Raw genomic sequence first — 25,602 nt, forward strand, 5'->3', positions numbered from 1 at the left:
TTAAGACAACTGGGGCACTAGGCCAGACACTCTTGACTAGAACCTGGCCAGCACAGGTGAAACACCTTCCCACTAACGAGATGGACAAGCCAGCACAGGCGTAACACGTACTGACTAACGAGGTGACACCATTCGGTGCGCCCTACATGCTAACATGCTATTCTTGCTAAAGTCCAACCTCAAAACATACACGGAAAAACCAAAGCCTATAACACGATTCAAATGCTTTAATTGCAAATTAAGTTAAAACTTTATTTTGCAATTATTGGTGATGAATACGAATTGCTGATGATTAAATGTTCTTCCTATTTTGTATCGGATCACAAAGCTCTGTTTGTTAACATTTTACTATATGTGTTTTATAGATGTGCAAATATACACTGTGCTTGGATGCTGTTATTTTATACATCGTACATTGATGGATGAATTGATTGGTTGGTTAATTGGTCATTTGATTCCATGATTTGTTAATTGGATTTGGTGATTAGATTGATTTCCTGCTTAATTTGTTCATTGATTGATTGTACATATTAATCGAAGAGTTGCTTTGATGATTAATTTGTTGACTGAATTTAATTGGATTGATTGATATATTTTTGAATAAAGTTTATTTACCATCAGAGTGGACTGATTGTAAAACGTGGATCTGAGTTATTCTTTTTCTAGGATCTGAAGCCAGGTCCAACAACAATATTAGACAGTGTTCTTACTGACTTACTGATGATCTGAGGTCAGGTCTAACATCCTGTATACAACAGTACACAGTGTTCCTATTGACTTACTGATGATCTGAGGTCAGGTCTAACACCCTGTACAAAACAGTAGACAGTGTTCCTATTAACTTACTGATGATCTGAGGTCAGGTCTAACATCATGTACAAAACAGTAGACAGTGTTCCTATTGACTTACTGATGATCTGAGGTCAGGTATAACATCCTGTATATAACAGTAGACAGTGTTCCTATTGACTTACTGATGATCTGAGGTCAGGTCTAACATCATGTATACAACAGTAGACAGTGTTCCTATTGACTAACTGATGATCTGAGGTCAGGTCTAACATCCTGTATCAAAATCCTTTCTATTCTTTCCTCTGTTTCTTGAAATAAGTATTAAACAAAAAAACGAAACAAATTAGCGTCATTTTCATAACTTTATATATTTTTTTTTACTGCACAAAGGATGACTGTATCGTAGTCAAAAAGTTAAAGGGCAATCTGCAGTTCAACCAATAACAAAGCGTAAACCCCACCACTATTTTGGGTAAAAACTGAAGGATGGGGCTAGAGAAATGTAACCACTCTCAAATTAATAGACAGAGCAATGAATTCAAGTACTGGCCATCCATCATATCAACATTATAGATAAACATATGTTTATGAGACTATACAGGATGACCATCCATGATATCAACATTATAGATAAACATATGTTTATGAGACTATACAGGATGACCATCCATGATATCAACATTATAGTTTAAACTATGTTTTTGAGACTGAACAGTGTTTGTTTACAATTACATTGTTTACAAACAATGGAGTGAAACAAGTTTACATTTTGGGTTTTGATGGGAAATGACAGTTGAACTAAAATCATGAGGCATTTATAAGTTATAATCTTCAAGAATCAATGGGTACATTATTTTAAATCCTAAAGTGGAATTCCAGATCACAGATTGCCCCTTTAAATGAATACTCCACCACCAACACCAGAACAGATACAATCATTTAAATGTTACACTAGTATCATAGAAAAATGACTTGTTGGTACAATATATTTAAAACAACTTAAAACAACTCAAACTCCTCTGAATGCCGTGCTCCTCTGAATGCCGTGACAGTATCCATCTCCTTATGTAATATCAAATATCAGTTCAAGATACAGTTAAGAAAATATTTTCTAAATTAACTAAAGTAAAAGATACAGAAAAGTAACACAATAATAATAACGAGGCCATATACAGGGGGTACCGGTACCGAGTCAATGTGCGGAGATACAGATTAGTCAGGTTAGTTTGTACATGTTGGTTGGGGTAAATCGACTATGCATAGATTAAGAAACATTAATGTGTTAAAAATTCAAATTGTTTTGCACAGTCAACTTACACACAGCTCTGACACACACACCTACCCCACCAGACATGCCACCAGGGGTCTTTCACAGTCCCCAAATCCAAAACAAATTCAAGAAAGTGTACAGTATGATATAGAGCCATTATTGCATGGAACTGCCTTCCATCTCAGAATGCTCAAATAAACAGCAAACCTGGTTTAAAAAAACAGATGAAGCAACACCTCACGGCACAACGCCTCTCCTCTATTTGACCTGGATAGTTTGTGTGTATGTATTGATATGTAGGCTACGTGTGCCTTATTTAAATTGATATAGTTCTGTCCTTGAGCTGTTCTTGTATATTAATGTTCTGTATTATGCCATGTTGTTTCATGTTTCATGAAGAAAGAGTAGCTACTACTTTTGCAACAGCTAATAAGGATCCTAATAAAATAACAAATAACAAAACAAGAATAACAAAAATTTCGACCTGTAAAATGAAAAAACATCATTCATGAGTAATACATTAAGTCAATGTGAAAACAATAATAGTATGGTATCATAATATTGAAATAAAACTATTTATGTAAAAAATAAAAAAAATAAAAAAAATACAATCCTGTATCCATCATCATGTATTATATAAAATATCTGATTGAAGACTTGACCACCAAGTATAAAATCTAACAAAAATAATTATAACATGAGTAGAGAACAACTAAGAGTTAACCTTTAAAATGAAATGATATCAACCAGTAATAAAACAACAGCACAATATAATAATAATCAAAAAGCATGTTATAATATAGAAATATTGAACACATGTCACAATTATCCAGTGAGCTCTATGTAGCTCTATGTTTAATATCCAGTGAGCTCTATGTAGCTCTATGTTTTATTTCCAGTGAGCTCTATGTAGCTCTATGTTTAATATCCAGTGAGCTCTATGTAGCTCTATGTTTAATATCCAGTGAGCTCTATGTAGCTCTATGTTTTATTTCCAGTGAGCTCTATGTAGCTCTATGTTTAATATCCAGTGAGCTCTATGTAGCTCTATGTTTAATATCCAGTGAGCTCTATGTAACTCTATGTTGTATTTCCAGAGAGCTCTATGTAGCTCTATGATTTATTTCCGGTGAGCTCTATGTAGCTCTATGTTTTATTTCCGGTGAGCTCTATGTAGCTCTATGTTTAATATCCAGTGAGCTCTATGTAGCTCAACATTCTTTTCCAGTGAGCTCTATGTAGCTCTATGTTATATTTCCAGTGAGCTCTATCTAGCTCTATGTTTTATTTAGAGCGCTCTATGTATCTCTATGTTGTATTTCCAGTGAGCTCCAACAGTATCGGGACAGTGAGACTATGTGTGTTCTTCTGGCTCTGTACTCCAGCACTTTGGATCTTAAATAATACAATGACTATGAGGTTAAAGTGTAGACAGTCAGTATTTTCATCCATATCTGGATAACCGTTTAGAAATGACAACACTTTTTGAACATAGTCCCCCCATTTTAGTGGACCAAAAGTATTGGGACAAATTCACCTCAATATGTACTAAAGTAGTATAGAGCCAAAACAACTAAACATTTGTCACTGTCCTAATACTGTTGGAGCTCACTGTAAACAAATACAAATATATATTTAAAATAATATGTATCCGTCACCTTGTATGATGTAAATCTGAGTATATTGTAAGGGCTGTTGTCCTCCTCCTCCTCAGATGAGGAGAGGAGAGAAGGATCAGTGGACCAATACGCAGCAGTAGGGAAATAAGCCATCTCTTTATTTGAATACGACGGCAACACGAAAACAAAACACTTACAAAATTACAAAACAAGAAAACGACGTAGACGAAACCTGAACATGAACTTACATAACTAAACGTAGAACTCACGGACAGGAACAGACTACATCAAAACGAACGAACAGCCAAACAGTCCCGTATGGTACAGACATGGACGAAACAGGAGACAATCACCCACAAACAAACAGTGAGAACACCCTACCTAAATATGACTCTCAATTAGAGGAAAACGCAAAACACCTGCCTCTAATTAAGAGCCATACCAGGCAACCCAAAACCAACATAGAAACAGAAAACATAGACTGCCCACCCAAAACTCACGCCCTGACCATCATACACATACAAAAACAACAGAAAACAGGTCAGGAACGTGACAGAACCCCCCCCTCAAGGTGCGAACGCCGGGCGCACCAGCACAAAGTCCAGGGGAGGGTTTGGGTGGGCAGTTGACCACGGTGGTGGCTCAGGCTCCGGACGCTGTCCCCACACCACCATAGTCACTCCCCGCTTCTGTATACCCCTCCCAATGACCACCCTCCAACTAAAACCCCCTAAATGAACGGCCAGCACCGGGAGAAGGGGCAGCACCGGGACAAGGGGCAGCACCGGGACAAGGGGCAGCACCGGGACAAGGGGCAGCACCGGGACAAGGGGCAGCACCGGGACAAGGGGCAGCACCGGGACAAGGGGCAGCACCGGGACAAGGGGCAGCACCGGGACAAGGGGCAGCACCGGGACAAGGGGCAGCACCGGGATAAGGGGCAGCACCGGGATAAAGACCAGCACCGGGATAAAGACCAGCACCGGGATAAAGGGCAGCACCGGGATAAGGGGCAGCACCGGGATAAGGGGCAGCACCGGGATAAGGGGCAGCACCGGGACAAGGGGCAGCACCGGGACAAGGGGCAGCACCGGGACAAGGGGCAGCACCGGGACAAGGGGCAGCACCGGGACAAGGGGCAGCACCGGGACAAGGGGCAGCACCGGGACAAGGGGCAGCACCGGGACAAGGGGCAGCACCGGGATAAGGGGCAGCACCGGGATAAGGGGCAGCACCAGGATAAGGGGCAGCACCGGGATAAAGACCAGCACCGGGATAAAGGGCAGCACCGGGATAAGGGGCAGCACCGGGATAAGGGGCAGCACCGGGACAAGGGGCAGCACCGGGATAAGGGCCGGCAGGTCCCGGCTGAGATACTCTGGCAGATCCTGGCTGAGGGACTCTGGCAGGTCCTGGCTGAGGGACTCTGGCAGGTCCTGGCTGAGGGACTCTGGCAGGTCCTGGCTGAGGGACTCTGGCAGGTCCTGGCTGAGGGACTCTGGCAGGTCCTGGCTGAGGGACTCTGGCAGGTCCTGGCTGAGGGACTCTGGCAGGTCCTGGCTGAGGGACTCTGGCAGGTCCTGGCTGAGGGACTCTGGCAGGTCCTGGCTGAGGGACTCTGGCAGGTCCTGGCTGAGGGACTCTGGCAGGTCCTGGCTGGACGGCTCTGGCAGGTCCTGGCTGGACGGCTCTGGCAGGTCCTGGCTGGACGGCTCTGGCAGGTCCTGGCTGGACGGCTCTGGCAGGTCCTGGCTGGACGGCTCTGTAGGGAGGAGACGGAGAGACAGCCTGGTGCGTGGTATAGGCACTGGCTGCGCTGGAGAGGAGGAAACAGCTGGAGAGAGAACCCGGAGAGACAGCCTGGTACGGGGGGCTGCCACCGGAGGACTGGTACATGGAGGTGGCACCGGGTATACCGGGCCGTGAAGGAGGACACGTGCTCTTGAGCACCGAGCCTGCCCAACCTTACCAGGTTGAATGGTGCCCGTAGCCCTGCCAGTGCGGCGAGGTGGAATAGCCCGCACTGGGCTATACTGGCAAACCGGGGACACCATTCGTAAGGCTGGTGCCATGTATGCCGGCCCGAGGAGACGCACTGGTGGCCAGATGCGTTGGGCCGGCTTCATGACATCCAGCTCGATGCCCAACTTAGCCCTCCCAGTGCGGCAAGGTGGAATAGCCCGCACTGGGCTAAGCACGCGTACTGGGGACACCGTGCGCTTTACCGCATAACACGGTGTCTTACCAGTACGACGCCTTCTACCTCCACGGTAAGCACGGGGAGTTGGCTCAGGTATCCTACCCGGCTTTGCCACACTCCTCGTGTGCCCCCCCCCAAGAAATTTTTGGGTCTGACTCACGGGCTCCCAACCGCGTCGCCGCGCTGCCTCCTCATACCAGCGCCTCTCTGCCTTCGCTGCTTCCAACTCCGCCTTGGGACGGCGATATTCCCCTGGCTGAGCCCAGGGTCCTTTACCGTCCAGGATCTCCTCCCAAGTCCAGGAGTCCTGGTTGCTCTGTTGAGCTTTCCCTTGCCGCTTGGTCCTAGTTTGGTGGGTGATTCTGTAAGGGCTGTTGTCCTCCTCCTCCTCAGATGAGGAGAGGAGAGAAGGATCAGTGGACCAATACGCAGCAGTAGGGAAATAAGCCATCTCTTTATTTGAATACGACGGCAACACGAAAACAAAACACTTACAAAATTACAAAACAAGAAAACGACGTAGACGAAACCTGAACATGAACTTACATAACTAAACGTAGAACTCACGGACAGGAACAGACTACATCAAAACGAACGAACAGCCAAACAGTCCCGTATGGTACAGACATGGACGAAACAGGAGACAATCACCCACAAACAAACAGTGAGAACACCCTACCTAAATATGACTCTCAATTAGAGGAAAACGCAAAACACCTGCCTCTAATTAAGAGCCATACCAGGCAACCCAAAACCAACATAGAAACAGAAAACATAGACTGCCCACCCAAAACTCACGCCCTGACCATCATACACATACAAAAACAACAGAAAACAGGTCAGGAACGTGACATATATCTGGAACATTCTGGGCTGTAGTGTTCAGATGGTCTACAGAGCAGGGTCTGGAACAATGTGTTGGACTGTAGTGTTCAGATGGTCTACAGAACAGGGTCTGGAACAATGTGTTGGACTGTAGTGTTCAGCTGGTCTACAGAACAGGGTCTGGAACAATGTGTTGGACTGTAGTGTTCAGCTGGTCTACAGAACAGGGTCTGGAACAATGTGTTGGGCTGTAGAGTTCAGCTGGTCCAGAGAACAGGGTCTGGTTCTAGTAATCTGGATTAGAGAACAAAGGATATAATACTGTAAGAGAATATCATGAAAAACATTTCACATGAGAGAGAATATCAGGAAATACATTTCAAGAGGGAGAAAGACAGAAAGATGGAATAGAGGAGATGGTTGCTATCTAGGTTAAAGAGAGCTGGATGTACCATCCACCAAACTACCAGGTGTGAAACAGGGAAGAGGCTCAGGGGGTTTGCTAATTTGATATCGAGCAGACTTTACTCACTTTATTACATGAATTAAAACAGGAACCTTTTACATTTGTCCAGCAGTTCTAAAAGGAAATTATCTCAATAGAGAAACATGATTCCTTGGTTTCTCAAATGATTGCCTCGCCTGGTTCACCAACTACTTCTCAGACAGAGTTCAGTGTGTCAAATCGGAGGGCCTGTAGTCCGGACCTCTGGCAGTCTCTATGGGGGTGCCACAGGGTTCAATTCTCGGGCCGACTCTTTTCTCTGTATTCCTCAATGATGTTGCTTTTGCTGCTGGTGATTCCTTGATCCACCTCTACGCAGACGACACCATGTATACATCTGGCCCTTCTTTGGACACTGTGCTAACAAACCTCGACGAGCTTCATTGCCATACAACTCTCCTTCCGTGGCCTCCAACTGCTATTAAATCCAAGTAAAACTAAATGTATGCTCTTCAACCGATCGCTGCCCACACCTGCACGCCCGTCCAGCTTCACTACTCTGGACGGTTCTGACTTAGAATATGTGGACAACTACAAATACCTAGGTGTCTGGTTAGATTGTAAACTTTCTTTACAGACTCACATTAAGCATCTCCAATCCAAAATTAAATCTAGAATCAGCTTCCAATTTTGCAACAAAGCATCCTTCACTCATGCTGCCAAACATACCCTCGTAAAACTGACTATCCTACCGATCCATGACTTCGCGATGTCATTTACAAAATAGCCTCCAACACTTTACTCAACAAATTGGATGCAGTCTATCACAGTGTCATCCGTTTTGTCACCAAAGCCCCATATACTACCCATCACTGCGACCTGTATGCTCTCGTTGGCTGGCCCTTGCTTCATATTTGTCGCCAAACCCACTGGCTCCAGGTCATCTATACGTCTTTGCTAGGTAAAGCCCCGCCTTATCTCAACTCACTGGTCACCATAGCAAAACCCACCCGTAGCACACACTCCAGCAGGTATATTTCACAGGTCACCTCCAAAGCCAATTCCTCCTTTGGATGCCTTTTCTTCCAGTTCTCTGATGCCAATGACTGGAACGAACTGCAAACATCTATGAAACTGGAGACTCATATCTCCCTCTCCCTCACTAACTTTAGCTTCTTAAGGCTAGGGGGCAGTATTCGGAAGTTCGGATGACTGACGTGCCCAAAGTAAATTCTGTTACTCAGGCCAGAAGCTAGGATATGCATATAATCGGTAGTATTGGATGGAAAACACTCTGAAGTTTCTAAAACTCTTAAAATAATGTGTGTGTGTGTGTGTGTGTGTGTGTGTGTGTGTGTGTGTGTGTGTGTGTGTGTGTGTGTGTGTGTGTGTGTGTGTGTGTGTGTGTGTGTGTGTGTGTGTGTGTGTGTGAGAGAGAACTGATATGGCAGGCGAAAACCCGAGTAGAATCCATCCGGAATTTTTTGTTGTTGTTGAGGTCACCACCCATTGAAATGCTTGTCTATGGGATATTCAAAGTTAATCCTCCCAGATTGCAGTTCCTAGGGCTTCCACTAGATGTCAACATTCTTTAGAAAGGGTTTTAGGCTTGTTTTTTGAAGAATTAGCTCAAATTTGTAGTTTTTCAAGGTGGCTCTCATGGCGTGCGTGGATGAGGGCGCGCACTTTGTAATTTATCTCCGCTATTGAACATACTATTCTCCGTCTTAAATTGTATAATTTATTGACATATTAGGGTACCTGAGGATTGATTAGAAATGTTGTTTGACTTGTTTGGACGAAGTTTATTGGTAACTTTTGGGATTCCTTTGTCTGCATGTTGAACGAGTGAACGAGTGGAACGGGATTACTGAATCAAACGCGACAACTAAACTGACTTTTTTGGGATATCAAGAAGGACTTTATCGAACAAAACAACCATTTGTTGTGTACCTGGGACCCTTGGGATTACGAACAGAGGAATATCTTCAAAGGTAAGTGATTTTTTTTATCTCTATTTCTGACTTTTGTGATGCCTGTGCTGGTTTGGAAAATGTATTTAATGCTTTTGTACGCAGGGCGCTGTCCTCAGTTAATTGCATAATATGCTTTTGCCGTGAAGCCTTTTTGAAATCTGACAAAGTGGCTGGATTAACAAGAAGTTAAGATTTTAAATGATGTATGATTTTTGTATTTCACCGGATGTTATTTCACCGGATGTTGTCGAGATGGGGCGCTAGCACCCCACCTATCCCAAATTAAGCACCACATGTCAGAGCAGCTCACAGATCACTGCACCTGTACACAGCCCATCTGTAAATAGCCCATCCAACTACCTCATCCCCATACTGTTATTTATTTTGCCCCTTCACACATCAGTATCTTTACTTGCACACTCATCTTCTGCACATCTATCACTCCAGTGTTTAATTGCTATATTGTAATTATTTCGCCACTATTGCCTATTTAATGCCTTACCTCCCTTATCCTACCTCATTTACACACTTGTTCTACTGTATTATTGACTGTGTGTTTGTTTATTCCATGTGTAACTCTGTGTTGTTTGTGTCGCACTACTAGATTTTTTTTTTAATTCCATATGTTTTATTTCATAGTTGTGATGTCTTCACTATTATTCTACAATGTAGAAAGTAGTAAAAATAAAGAAAAACCCTTGAATGAGTAGGTGTGTCCAAATTTCTGACTGGTACTGTAGATCTTCTGCACAGCTTCTGACAGACCTGTGACCTGACAGACCTAGGCCCTAAAAGACCTGTGACCTGACAGACCTGTGACCTGACAGACCTATGACCTGACAGACCTGGGCCCTGACAGACCTGGGCCCTGACAGACCTGTGACCTGACAGACCTAGGCCCTGAAAGACCTGTGACCTGACAGACCTGTGACCTGACAGACCTATGACCTGACAGACCTGGGCCCTGACAGACCTGGGCCCTGACAGACCTGTGACCTGACAGACCTGTGACCTGACAGACCTGTGACCTGACAGACCTGGGCCCTGACAGACCTGTGACCTGACAGACCTGTGACCTGACAGACCTGGGCCCTGACAGACCTGGGCCCTGACAGACCTGTGACCTGACAGACCTGAGCCCTGACAGACCTGTGACCTGACAGACCTGTGACCTGACAGACCTGGGCCCTGACAGACCTGTGACCTGACAGACCTGTGACCTGACAGACCTGGGCCCTGACAGACCTGGGCCCTGACAGACCTGTGAGCTGACAGACCTGTGACCTGACAGAACTGGGCCCTGACAGTAAATCTCAGTAAGACAAAAATAATAGTATTCCAAAAAAGGCCCACAAATACAAATTCCATCTAGACACCGCTGCTCTAGAGCACACAAAAAAACGATACATACCTCGGCCTGAACATCATCACCACAGGTAACATCCACAAAGCTGTGAACGATATGAGAGGCAAGTAGGGCCTTCTACGTCATCAAAAGGAACATAAACTTCGACATCCCAATTAGGATCTGGCTAAAAATTTTAGAATCAGTTATAGAACCCATTGCCCTTTATGGTTGTGAGGTCTGGGGTCTGCTCACCAACCAGGAATTCACAAAATGGGACAACCACCAAATTGAGACTCTGCATGTAGAATTATGTGTACAACGTAAAACAAAGCCATCACCTACAGATGGTAAGAGTCCCCTAAGCACGATGGTCTTTGGGCTCTGTTCACAAGCACAAAAATAACTCACAGAGCCCCAGGACACAATTTGACCCAACGAAATGATGAGAAAACAAAAAGATAATTACTTGACACATTGTAACGATCGTTCTCCTCCTCTTCGCTTGAAGAGGAGGAGTAGGGATTGGACCAAAGCGCAGCGTGTTGTGAAGACATAAAGAAGTTTAATAAAGTAAAGTCGAAACATGAAAACACTTCAACAAACTACAAAACAAATAAACGATGTTGACAGACCTGGACATGAGAACTTACATACAACGAAGAACGCACGAACAGGTACAGACTACAAACAAACCGAAACAGTCCCGTGTGGCGCGACAAACACAGACACAGGAGACAACCACCCACAACAAACAATGTGAAACAACCTACCTTAATATGGTTCTCAATCAGAGGAAACGTAAAACACCTGCCTCTAATTGAGAACCATATCAGGTAACCTAACATAGATACACATAACATAGAATGCCCACCCTAACTCACGCCCTGACCGACTAAACACATACAAAACAACAGAAAACAGGTCAGGAACGTGACACACATTGGAAAGAATTTAACAAAAAACAGAGCAAACAAGAATGCTATTTGGCCCTAAACAGAGAGTACACGGTGGCAGAATACCTGACCACGATGACTGACCCATTATTAAGGAAAGGAAAGCTTTGATTATGTACAGACTCAGTGAGCATAGCCTTGCTATTGAGAAAGGCAGACCTGGCTCTCAAGAGAAGACAGGCTATGTGCACACTGCCCACAAAATGAAGTGGAAACTGAGCTGCACTTCCTAACTTCCTGCCAAATGTATGACCACGTCAGAGACACGTTTCCCTCAGATTACACAGACCAACAAAGAATTTGAAAACAAATTACATTTACTAAACTCTCATGTCTACTGGGTGAAATACCACAGTGTGCAATCACATCAGCAAGATTTGTGACCTGTTGCCAAAAGAAAAGGGCAACCAATGAAGAACAAACACCATTGTAAATACAACCCATATTTATGTTTTTATTTTCCCTTTTGTACTATTTGCACATTGTTATAACACTGTACATAGCCATAATATGACATCTGAAATGTCTCTATTCCTCTGAAACTTTTGTGAGTGTAATGTTTAGTGAGAGAGAGAGAGAGAGAGAGAGAGAGAGAGAGAGAGAGAGAGAGAGAGAAGAGAGAGAGAGAGAGAGAGAGAGAGAGAGAGAGAGAGAGAGAGAGAGAGAGAGAGAGAGAGAGAGAGAGAGAGAGAGAGAGAGAGAGAGAGAGAGAGAGAGAGAGAGAGAGAGAGAGAGAGAGAGAGAGAGAGAGAGAGAGAGAGAGAGAGAGAGAGAGAGAGAGGTAAAGGGGTAGAGAGAGGGTAGAGGTGTAGAGAGGGGTAGAGGTGTAGAGAGGGGTAGAGGTGTAGAGAGCGGTAGAGGTGTAGAGGTGTAGAGAGGGGTAGAGGTTTAGAGAGGGGTAGAGGTGTAGAGAGGGGTAGAGGTGTAGAGAGGGGTAGGTAGAGAGAGAGGTTTAACACATCGAAAGAAAGAGATCAAATCTCACCAGTACTGTTGCTGCAGATGAAGTTGAATCTCTCAGTCTCAGACTTGCCGACCCACTGACCCCCGTCTCTCTGTATGGCCCCCGTGTTCCCACACTGCTCCTCAATGGTGTTGTAGCCCTCCCCGCCGGCCCAGTTGTGGTAGCAGGACTCTTCTCCATTGACCCAGAACCAGAAGTCCAGGGTGCAGGTGTACCTCAGGCCCAGCCAGACGAAGGGGGTGGAGGCCTTCTTGGCTCTCTGTTGGACCCAGTGCTGGATGCTCTGGTTGTGGGCAGACACCAGCTCCATGTCCAGGTCTCTGCAGTGCCACAGGGCTTCTGACCACGTCTTGTTCTCTGAGACCAGGACCAGTTCATCTGGAGGAAGAAGAGGGGGACACAGAGACTCATGATGATTGTTAATATATTAAGTTCACTTTGATTCTAAAATACAATGTTTAGTACTTTTCATCACTACTCAATGATCTTGTTTTGGTCAGTGTCTCACCGTCATAGCAGATAAAAGGAAGTTCGGTGGTACAACCCTGACTATTCCACTCTCCAGAGGGGAAATTAACTTCACCACAGAACTCTCCGTGAAGCTGTGGTTCTCCTTTCTTCCAGTTCTGGAAGGGGGAAACACTCTGGTCAGACTTCCTCCAGACTCCAGGAAATTTATGCAGGCCGATCCACACGCTATATGTAATTGTCTCTCCAGTTTTCTTTATGTTTTCTTCCACCGTCTTCAGTATTGCCTTCTTCTCTGTTACGCTCCTCACACTGACCAGGTCTATCTGGTATGTTTTCTGACAGTAGCTCTCAGCATTACTCCAATTCATAAATTTTTCAATGAGAATGTAATTATTGGTCGTATTTCGGTCTATTAAAAAAGAAAAAAAAAGATATGGCATATAAACAATATAGTTACAGACAAATGTTTGTAAATAAACTGTTTGTGAAAAACATATAAACAAAGTACCACAACAGCTAAAACAAAGAAAACAAAAATTCAACCGTAAGACGATGCCCATGATGTTGCAAAATAGGAAAATATTGATTTATTGATTGGTGCAGCTAGAAACCACAAGTTTCTATAAGGAAAAGTACTTATAAGGTGTTCAGGGTGTTGTTATATATGTATTGGTGGTGTTCAGGGTGTTGTTATATATGTATTGGTGGTGTTCAGGGTGTTGTTATATATGTATTGGTGGTGTTCAGGGTGTTGTTATATATGTATTGGTGGTGTTCAGGGTGTTGTTATATATGTATTGGTGGTGTTCAGGGTGTTGTTATATATATATTGGTGGTGTTCAGGGTGTTGTTATATATGTATTGGTGGTGTTCAGGGTGTTGTTATATATGTATTGGTGGTGTTCAGGGTGTTGTTATATATGTATTGGTGGTGTTCAGGGTGTTGTTATATATGTATTGGTGGTGTTCAGGGTGTTGTTATATATGTATTGGTGGTGTTCAGGGTGTTGTTATATATGTATTGGTGGTGTTCAGGGTGTTGTTATATATGTATTGGTGGTGTTCAGGGTGTTGTTATATATGTATTGGTGGTGTTCAGGGTGTTGTTATATATATATTGGTTGTGTTCAGGGTGTTGTTATATGTGTATTGGTGGTGTTCAGGGTGTTGTTATATATATATTGGTGGTGTTCAGGGTGTTGTTATATGTGTATTGGTGGTGTTCAGGGTGTTGTTATATGTGTATTGGTGGTGTTCAGGGTGTTGTTATATATGTATTGGTGGTGTTCAGGGTGTTGTTATATATGTATTGGTGGTGTTCAGGGTGTTGTTATATATATATTGGTGGTGTTCAGGGTGTTGTTATATATGTATTGGTGGTGTTCAGGGTGTTGTTATATATGTATTGGTGGTGTTCAGGGTGTTGTTATATATGTATTGGTGGTGTTCAGGGTGTTGTTATATATGTATTGGTGGTGTTCAGGGTGTTGTTATATATGTATTGGTGGTGTTCAGGGTGTTGTTATATGTGTATTGGTGGTGTTCAGGGTGTTGTTATATATGTATTGGTGGTGTTCAGGGTGTTGTTATATGTGTATTGGTGGTGTTCAGGGTGTTGTTATATGTGTATTGGTGGTGTTCAGGGTGTTGTTATATATGTATTGGTGGTGTTCAGGGTGTTGTTATATGTGTATTGGTGGTGTTCAGGGTGTTGTTATATATGTATTGGTGGTGTTCAGGGTGTTGTTATATGTGTATTGGTGGTGTTCAGGGTGTTGTTATATATGTATTGGTGGTGTTCAGGGTGTTGTTATATATGTATTGGTGGTGTTCAGGGTGTTGTTATATATGTATTGGTGGTGTTCAGGGTGTTGTTACATTTTGTTACGTGTCATTTGCGATGTGCATCATGAGCAAAGTCATTGTAGCCTATCATTTCACTTCCTCTGTTTAGAGCCATGAACAGGGGCTGATTTGGCTTTGCTGTACTGCAGCCTATGTACCAACGGTTGCACCACATGTCTCTAAACCTTTTAATAGTTATCCATTTGACTATTTCTATGGCGGATTGGTGGCCGAATTTTTGTTTTGCAACTACAGATAAAATTAGCATGCTAGGTAAGGTTAGCATGCTAGCTAACTACAATGACAGTATCTTCCACCATCTTTTGAGATAACAATAGATGGTGGAAGATACTGGTTTCCATCTGTGGTTTTCCATAAAAAAATCAACTTCTGACAAATCCAGCTCCAGGTCCAGCCATAGCCTAGCCAGCTGTTAATCTTTTTAATATAGCGTAGGTAAAACATTTGTTTTGCAACTACAGATAAAATTAGCATGCTAGGTAAGGTTAGCATGCTAGCTAACTACACTGACGGCTGTCAGCACTATTTGTTGATGTTTCTCCACTCCACGTGGAAATCACCTTGACGTTCCTTCCCACCCCTAATTCGTGAATATGTATAAGTAGCCTGCTTCATTTCTCAGATGTGGAAAAGAAATGAGCATTTCCGCTCTAGAACAGGAATTATGTAAAATAGGAGCAGCATTGCCCACTGATGGGGTCCTTAAAATAAAATATGAATGTCTTCACTCAATACCATTGTTTGGTGTAACACAACATAGCTGAACAAGTAAATGGACAGGGGAACTCACCATCATAGCAGACAAAGTACCAGTCCTTGTCACATGGGTCATCACGCCAAAACCCATCTTGCGACATTATTACACAGACCTCATTGGTATTTTCTTTATTTGGCTGTCCTGGGGCCCAAAACCCCTCCCCCTCTAACTCTCTGTCTCCCAGAGACCACCTCCAGCTAATGATGTACAGCCCTATCCATGCTGATCCTCTCCAATCAGCTGCTACTGTGTTATTGAGCTTCTTCATATCTGCCATGTCATCATCTATGGTGGCCAGGTCAGTGTAGTTCTGTCTGCAGATACTCTGAGATTCAATCCAGTTCTTTTTCAAGTTCACGAAGTGGAACTGATGAGAGAAGGATGAGGGGAGGATGGACAGCCCTGTGGAGAACAAACCAACATTATGAGGGGAGGATGGACAGCCCTGTGGAGAACAAACCAACATTATGAGGGGAGGATGGACAGCCCTGTGGAGAACAAACCAACATTATGAGGGGAGGACGGACAGCCCTGTGGAGAACAAACCAACATTATGAGGGGAGGATGGACAGCCCTGTGGAGAACAAACCAACATTATGAGGGGAGGATGGACAGCCCTGTGGAGAACAAACCAACATTATGAGGGGAGGATGGACAGCCCTGTGGAGAACAAACCAACATTATGAGAAGAGGATGGACAGCCCTGTGGAGAACAAACCAACATTATGAGAGGAGGATGGACAGCCCTGTGGAGAACAAACCAACATTATGAGAGGAGGATGGACAGCCCTGTGGAGAACAAACCAACATTATGAGGGGAGGATGGACAGCCCTGTGGAGAACAAACCAACATTATGAGGGGAGGATGGACAGCCCTGTGGAGAACAAACCAACATTATGAGAGGAGGATGGACAGCCCTGTGGAGAACAAACCAACATTATGAGGGGAGGATGGACAGCCCTGTGGAGAACAAACCAACATTATGAGGGGAGGATGGACAGCCCTGTGGAGAACAAACCAACATTATGAGGGGAGGATGGACAGCCCTGTGGAGAACAAACCAACATTATGAGGGGAGGATGGACAGCCCTGTGGAGAACAAACCAACATTATGAGGGGAGGATGGACAGCCCTGTGGAGAACAAACCAACATTATGAGGGGAGGATGGACAGCCCTGTGGAGAACAAACCAACATTATGAGGGGAGGACGGACAGCCCTGTGGAGAACAAACCAACATTATGAGGGGAGGATGGACAGCCCTGTGGAGAACAAACCAACATTATGAGGGGAGGATGGACAGCCCTGTGGAGAACAAACCAACATTATGAGGGGAGGATGGACAGCCCTGTGGAGAACAAACCAACATTATGAGGGGAGGATGGACAGCCCTGTGGAGAACAAACCAACATTATGAGGGGAGGATGGACAGCCCTGTGGAGAACAAACCAACATTATGAGGGGAGGATGGACAGCCCTGTGGAGAACAAACCAACATTATGAGGGGAGGATAGACAGCCCTGTGGAGAACAAACCAACATTATGAGAGGAGGATGGACAGCCCTGTGGAGAACAAACCAACATTATGAGAGGAGGATGGACAGCCCTGTGGAGAACAAACCAACATTATGAGGGGAGGATGGACAGCCCTGTGGAGAACAAACCAACATTATGAGGGGAGGATGGACAGCCCTGTGGAGAACAAACCAACATTATGAGGGGAGGATGGACAGCCCTGTGGAGAACAAACCAACATTATGAGGGGAGGATGGACAGCCCTGTGGAGAACAAACCAACATTATGAGGGGAGGATGGACAGCCCTGTGGAGAACAAACCAACATTATGAGGGGAGGATGGACAGCCCTGTGGAGAACAAACCAACATTATGAGGGGAGGATGGACAGCCCTGTGGAGAACAAACCAACATTATGAGAGGAGGATGGACAGCCCTGTGGAGAACAAACCAACATTATGAGCGGAGGATGGACAGCCCTGTGGAGAACAAACCAACATTATGAGGGGAGGATGGACAGCCCTGTGGAGAACAAACCAACATTATGAGGGGAGGATGGACAGCCCTGTGGAGAACAAACCAACATTAGGAGTGGAGGATGGACAGCCCTGTGGAGAACAAACCAACATTATGAGTGGAGGATGGACAGCCCTGTGGAGAACAAACCAACATTATGAGGGGAGGATGGACAGCCCTGTGGAGAACAAACCAACATTATGAGGGGAGGATGGACAGCCTTGTGGAGAACAAACCAGCATGGCTCCCACTGGTATACCTAATAAACTGTCCACTGTGTGTATATGAAAGGCTTCCACTGATATACCTAATATACTGGCCACTGTGTGTATGAAAGGCTCCCGTTGGTATACCTAATAAACTGGCCTCTGTGTGTATATGAAAGGCTTCCACTGGTATACCTAATAAACTGTCCACTGAGTTTATATGAAAGGCTCCCACTGGTATACCTAATAAACTGGCCACTGTGTGTATATGAAAGGCTCCCACTGGTATACCTAATAAACTGGCCACTGTGTGTATATGAAAGGCTCCCACTGGTATACCTAATAAACTGGCCACTGTGTGTATATGAAAGGCTCTCACTGGTATGTCTAACAAACTGGCCAATGAAAGGTTCCCACTGGTATACCTAATAAACTGTCCACTGAGTTTATATGAAAGGCTCCCACTGGTATACCTAATAAACTGGCCACTGTGTGTATATGAACGGTTCCCACTGGTATACCTAATAAACTGTCCACTGAGTTTATATGAAAGGCTCCCACTGGTATACCTAATAAACTGGCCACTGTGTGTATATGAAAGGTTCCCACTGGTATACCTGATAAACTGTCCACTGAGTTTATATGAAAGGCTCCCACTGGTATGTACATCATATTGCTGTCAATTCTGCACGCATCTCAAATTACGGTTCAGCACACACACACACACACACACACACACACACACACACACACACACACACACACACACACACACACACACACACACACACACACACACACACACACACACACACACACACACACACACACACACACACACACACACACACACACACACACACATGGAATCAGACAAGGAAATAAACACTAACCTGAGAACAACAGGATGAGGAACAGAGATTGGTCCATCCCTGGAGATTGGAGAGGAAAACCTATTGGATTCACACAATCCACAACACTGCTATTAACTAAAAGTTGGCCACATCTGCTATTTAGAGAGATCAAAGATACTCAGTATGCATAGCTGAAATAACCATTTGAGGGGGAATTCACCATCGTTTAAAATTACATTGTGTGTTTCTGTTGCACTTAAAACATAATTGTTCTCCTGAATAATTGCGTTATACACGTTTACAGTAAACATTTCTTAAAAATATATAAATATAATATATAATATATATATATCTACGATATGTAATCTCACTCTGTTGAAGTAAACACAGATGACTCTGTTACCTGATGTTGATGGTGTTGTTGAATGACTCTGTTACCTGCTGTTGATGGTGTTGTTGAATGACTCTGTTACCTGCTGTTGATGGTGTTGTTGAATGACTCTATTACCTGATGTTGTGGGTGTTGTTGAATGACTCAGTTACCTGATGTTGATGGTGTTGTTGAATGACTCAGTTACCTGATGTTGATGGTGTTGTTGAATGACTCAGTTACCTGATGTTGATGGTGTTGTTGAATGACTCAGTTACCTGATGTTGATGGTGTTGTTGAATGACTCAGTTAACTGATGTTGATGGTGTTGTTGAATGACTCAGTTACCTGATGTTGATGGTGTTGTTGAATGACTCTGTTACCTGATGTTGATGGTGTTGTTGAATGACTCAGTTAACTGATGTTGTGGGTGTTGTTGAATGACTCAGTTACCTGATGTTGTGGGTGTTGTTGAATGACTCAGTTACCTGATGTTGATGGTGTTGTTGAATGACTCAGTTACCTGATGTTGATGGTGTTGTTGAATGACTCAGTTACCTGATGTTGATGGTGTTGTTGAATGACTCAGTTACCTGATGTTGATGGTGTTGTTGAATGACTCAGTTAACTGATGTTGTGGGTGTTGTTGAATGACTCAGTTACCTGATGTTGATGGTGTTGTTGAATGACTCAGTTACCTGATGTTGATGGTGTTGTTGAATGACTCAGTTACCTGATGTTGTGGGTGTTGTTGAATGACTCAGTTACCTGATGTTGATGGTGTTGTTGAATGACTCAGTTACCTGATGTTGATGGTGTTGTTGAATGACTCAGTTACCTGATGTTGATGGTGTTGTTGAATGACTCAGTTACCTGATGTTGATGGTGTTGTTGAATGACTCAGTTACCTGATGTTGATGGTGTTGTTGAATGACTCAGTTACCTGATGTTGATGGTGTTGTTGAATGACTCCGTTACCTGATGTTGTGGGTGTTGTTGAATGACTCAGGTACCTGATGTTGATGGTGTTGTTGAATGACTCAGTTACCTGATGTTGATGGTGTTGTTGAATGACTCAGTTACCTGATGTTGATGGTGTTGTTGAATGACTCAGTTACCTGATGTTGATGGTGTTGTTGAATGACTCAGTTACCTGATGTTGATGGTGTTGTTGAATGACTCAGTTACCTGATGTTGATGGTGTTGTTGAATGACTCAGTTACCTGCTTTTGTGGATGTTGTTTGTCGTGGTTGTTGTCAGCTGTCCCTCTCCCTCTGAGTGGCTCTGTCTTCTCTGAGACAGGTGTGTTATACATGTCACTAATCCCCTCCTCCTTCACTTACTCCTTATCTTCATGATGTCACTGTGTTTAATGTAGGTTTCGTGTCAGAGGAACATGCAAAAAAGAATGCGAGGTTTATTATCTTGTTGTACATACACTGTGTACACACACACACACACACTCATATCAAGTAATCAAATTAACTATGGCACCGCTAGGACATGGTGACGCTAACAGAACCATATAAGATCCTGTAATGACTGGCAGGCAAATGGGAGACAGACACAAAGCTGAACTTTCACACCAAATAGACTTTGAGTTGATGTCACGTTTCCAATCATATTTCCATAGATTCTGGTCATTTTGCTGAGGCTGTCACCCAGAGCCACTTGTACTCAGTGCAAACGTTACTCGTTGTGTTTTACAGTACCTCTTCTTCCTTACCAGGTCTTTGATCTTACGTACTATTTATTCACAAACACACGAGAATGTCCTCTTGAATCACCTTTAGCAGCTGTAGGACTGAAAAACTAGCAATTCTGCGATATGTATTGTGATACATCAAGCTGAGGTGTCAGTTTAACCAATATAACCTGGTTACAATTACACAACACAGTTGACCTAATATACAATAGTATAGTATCTAGTTTAAAAGTAGTAAAATAGTATCTAGTTTAAAAGTATCAAATGTGGACAAGAGATACCGATAGTGTCTTTCAAAATTCACGGAATCAAAAACTGTGGATTGCATTGTGGGTAAACGGAATGAGAGAGATGTTGTTTATAAATACGGCATGGTGACAAGGAAAAATAGTTTGGTTAAACATTACAAATAAAACCTATTCAGATCAATCAAGATGACGAAACACAAGTATAGGGACAAAGTGGAGGAGCAATTCAGCGGGTCGGACACGAGGCGTATGTGGCAGGAACTCCTAACGATCACAGATTACAAAAAGAAAGCCACCACACCAACGCTGCCGTACCGGACGTGCTGAACACCTTTTTCTCGAGCTTCGAGCACAACGACAACTCTGAGCAGCCCCTGAGTACAACCTGGGCTACGTACTTACAGTCTCCACGGAGGGCGTGTGTAAGTCATTCAAACGTGTTAACCCTCGCAAGGCTGAGGGCATCCCTAGCCGTGCCCTCAGAACCCTCAATCTCTCTCTAGCTCAGGCTGCTATCCACACTATCATCCCAATGCCCAAGAAAGGGGGAAGTAACTGAACTGAATGACTACCAACCCAGGGCCATGAGAGGCTAGTCAAAGACCACATTACCTCCTCCCTTCCCGACACACTCAACCCTCTCCAATTCACCTACCGCCCTGACAGATCCACGGATGACCCAATCGCCATTGCACTGCACACTGCCTTCACCCACCTGGACAAAAGGAATGCATACGTGAGGATAATGTTCATCGACTACAGCTCACCATAGTGCCTTCTAAGCTCACCACAAAGCTCACTGCCCTGGAAGTGAACCCCTCCATATGCAACTGGGTCCTTGACTTCCTGACAGGCCAGCCCCAGGTGGTGAAGGTAGGCAACATTACCTCCTCCACACTCATTCTCAACACGGGGACCCCACAAGGGTGCGTCCCCAGTCCCCTACTGTGTTCTCTGTATACCCATGACTGCGTGGCCTCACACAGTTCCAACTCCAAGTTCTCTGACGACACGACAGTAGTAGGCCTGATTACCAACAGCGACGAGACAGGTAGGCACTCTGACGGTGTGGTGCCAGGTAAACAACCTCTCCCTCAATGTCAGAAAAATAAAGGGAGCGATTGTGGACATCAGGAGGAACCAGGATGGGCACGCCCCCACCCTCATCAACGTGGCCACCGTGGAGACAGATCAAAACTGTCAAGTCCCTCGGTGTACACAAATACGAGAAGTTTAAATGTTCAAACCACGCGGACACCATGGTGAGAAAAGGAATGACAACGACTCTTCAACCTCAGTGTTCTGCAGGAGCATCATCGATAACATACTGCGGCATCACTGCTTGGTACGGCAACTCCACCGCCGCGGATCTCAAGGTGCGACAGAGGGTGGTACGCTTAGCCGAACCATGGTACGCACACCGCCTGCCCTCCAGGACAGCTACAACACCAGGTGTCGCAGGAAGGCCAAGAAGATCGTCAGGGACCCGAGCCACATAAGCCTGCTTTCCACATTTCCATCACTCAGACGCGGGAACTACAGGAGCATCATGGCAACAACTGGTAGACTGGCCAATAGCTTCTACCCTCGGACCATCAGTCTGCTGAATAGCCACAACCAGCCAGCTACCTGATCCCCATGCCCTCCTCCTAGCTACTATCTATTGTTACGGGATTTGTATTGTTTTATTTCACTGTGTTCTACATTGTTGGAGCTCAAGAATTCCACAGTACCCTGTAACTACATCTGCAAGCTTGTACATGTGACTGTTAGACTCTCTGATCTAATCTAATCATTAGACTACCATTCTGCATCCCATTGCTGGCCTGCCTCTGAAGCGAATCAGGGTTGGGCCTGGTCAGTCCCCTGATGTTGTAGTGCCAGTAGGGAGCACTCTCAGTGTCTAATGAGAGATTATACTGAGCCACACACGCACACAGAGAGAGAGAGAGAGAGAGAGAGAGAGAGAGAGAGAGAGAGAGAGAGAGAGAGAGAGAGAGAGAGAGAGAGAGAGAGAGAGAGAGAGAGAGAGAGAGAGAGAGAGAAAACGCAGAGAAATCACAGAGGGAGACAGACTATGAAAATGTATAGGAAGTGAAGAGGCAAACACGGCCATGAGCCCCAGCAACCAAACAAGCTTAGTGAATGTGACTCTGCGGCTCGACTTGGGCTGTTGTGGTGAACGTATTACCGCCACGCCAGCGGTCATGAGTCATGAAGGCATTTAGTCACGGTAATTAAGCTTCTCTAAGCTCTGATGCTGCTGATGGTCATTAGTAGCCTACCAAAGTTGCTAACTACCTGGTTACTCAGCTCTTCCTCTTACTCTGTATTGTCCCTCTAATCACTCTGACATCAATACACATGTTTCAATACAGGTGCATGATAATGGTGCAGTCAAAACTAAATTCACACAAATATTATTTAGTATATGTAAAGATTAAATCAAGAATAGTCTAATGGGTGACAATATTAGCCTATCACCTGTGAATGATATATTATCACTTGTGAATGATGCCCAGCTTCAAGAAACAAATCCTTTTTTAAGTGACTTTTTCTAATCCTAGTCTCACACCTCATATAGCCTAGCTCTATAAGCCTATATGTTTTAATAAGATTTGTATCTGGCCAAATAACTTCTTAAAATGAAGCACATTAATCCGCTTTACATGGGTTGTTGTCACGTTCGTTCGATGAATCGGACCAAGGCGCAGCGTTGTATGCGTACATTCTATATTTATTAAAGAATGAACAAACGAACAAAATAACAAAACGAACCGTGAAGCTAATATGAGTAGTGCATACAGGCAACTAAACATAGAACAAGAACCCACGAACACCAAAGGGAAATGTCTACCTAAATATGATCACCAATCAGAGACAACGATAAATAGCTGCCTCTGATTGGGAACTATATCAGGCCACCATAGACATACAAATATCTAGACCTACAAAAACCCCTAGACTTACAAAAGATTGCCTGCAATGACAACAAGCTCAGTCCAATGACGCTGTGACACACCGCCCCAGACCACGACAGACCCTCCAAATCGATCCCGCTCCAGAGTTCAGGCCTCGGTGTAACGCTCATTCCTTCGACGATAAACGCGAATCCGACCATCACCCCTGGTGAGACAAAACCGCGACATGTCTGTGAAGAGCCCTTTTTGCCAGTCCTGTCTGGTCCAGCAACGGTAGGTTTGTGCCCATAGGCGTCGTTGTTGCCGGTGATGTCTGGTGAGGACCTGCCTTACAACAGGCCTACAAGCCCTCAGTCCAGCCTCTCTCAGCCTATTGCGGACAGTCTGAGCACTGATGGAGGGATTGTGCGTTCCTGGTGTAACTCAGGCAGTTGTTGTTGCCATCCTGTAACTGTCCCGCAGGTGTGATGTTTGGATGTACCGATCCTGTGCAGGTGTTGTTACACGTGGTCTGCCACTGCGAGGATGATCAGCTGTCCGTCTTGTCTCCCTGTAGCACTGTGTTAGGCCTCTCACAGTGTGGACATTGTAATTTATTGCCCTGGCCACATCTGCAGTCCTCATGCCTCCTTGCAGCTTGTCTAAGGCACGTTCACGCAGATGAGCAAGGACCCTGGGGATCTTTCTTTTGGTGTTTTTCAGAGTCAGTAGAAAGGCCTCTTTAGTGTCCTAAGTTTTCATAACTGTGACCTTAATTGCCTACCGTCTGTAAGCTGTTAGTGTCTTAATGACCGTTCCACAGGTGCATGTTCAATAATTGTTTCTGGTTCATTGAACAAGCATGAGAAACAGTATTTAAACCCTCTACAATAAAGATCTGTGAAGTTATTTGGATTTTTACGAATTATCTTTGAAAGACAGAGTCCTGAAAGAGGGGCATTAAGATGGCTGTGTCAGTGTTCTGTGCTCATCTCTGTGTTTGTATAAAATAAAAAGTCAAGTCAAATCAAATCAAATCAAATTGTATTGGTCACATTCACATATTTAGCAGATGTTTTTGCAGGTGTAGCGAAATGCTTGTAAAAAAAAAGAAGTTATTTCTGGCTTTATGTAATAACACAAAGAAACCTGAATATACAGTAGACGCATCCCAAAAGTAGCACCCTATTCCCTATATAGTGCACTACTTTAGACCAGAGCCCTATGGCACCCTATTCCCTATATATATAGTGCACTACTTTAGACCAGAGCCCTATGGCACCCTATTCCCTATTTATAGTGCACTACTTTAGACCAGAGCCCTATGGCACCCTATTCCCTATATAGTGCACTATTTTAGACCAGGGAATAGAGAATAGGATGCTATTTGGGACAAAGAATTTCAGTCAAAGCCTTTTAAAAGTTATACTTGGCTTGTTATTCGTGCTGCTGGTGTGTGTGTGTGTGTGTGTGTGTGTGTGTGTGTGTGTGTGTGTGTGTGTGTGTGTGTGTGTGTGTGTGTGTGTGTGTGTGTGTGTGTGTGTGTGTGTGTGTGTGTGTGTGCGTGCGTGCGTGCGTGCGTGCGTGCGTGCGTGCGTGCGTGCGTGCGTGCGTGCGTGCGTGCGTGCGTGTGTGTGTGTGTGTGTGTGTGTAGTTGTGTGTTCGGTGTGTGGGTGTTAGAGAGCACAGATATCAGGGATAAAATAAACGGAGAAACCAATTGGAAGTGGAGAGAGGTATAAGCTGAGTATTTATAGAAACAACTTGTCTATCTGATAATATACTGTTTTTCAGTCACCTAA

The 25,602-nt window shown here is 44.3% G+C and overlaps 1 protein-coding gene across 1 annotated transcript; it reads right to left on the reverse strand.

The window, feature by feature from the left end:
• Positions 1 to 6,316: 6,316 nt before the first annotated feature.
• Positions 6,317 to 13,231, reverse strand: LOC139551907 (C-type mannose receptor 2-like). The gene is made up of 3 exons (XM_071363245.1): positions 12,901 to 13,231; positions 12,414 to 12,770; positions 6,317 to 7,000 (listed from the first exon to the last, which is right to left on the reverse strand). The coding sequence occupies exons 1-3, from the start codon at positions 13,229 to 13,231 to the stop codon at positions 6,993 to 6,995; spliced, it is 696 nt and encodes a 231-aa protein (XP_071219346.1). The 3' UTR covers positions 6,317 to 6,992.
• Between the last annotated feature and the right edge of the window lie 12,371 nt (positions 13,232 to 25,602).

The sequence above is a fragment of the Salvelinus alpinus genome, chromosome 24, assembly GCF_045679555.1.
Source record: "Salvelinus alpinus chromosome 24, SLU_Salpinus.1, whole genome shotgun sequence".
Lineage (NCBI taxonomy): Eukaryota > Metazoa > Chordata > Actinopteri > Salmoniformes > Salmonidae > Salvelinus > Salvelinus alpinus.

Bases quoted from the DNA above. Each gene is read 5' to 3' on its own strand.
- LOC139551907 (XM_071363245.1), bottom strand. From the start codon at position 13,231: ATGAATTGGAGTAATGCTGAGAGCTACTGTCAGAAAACATACCAGATA. The intron at 12,771-12,900 runs GTGAGACACTGA...TTCTTCCTCCAG, and splicing joins TCCTTTTATCTGCTATGACG to ATGAACTGGTCCTGGTCTCA.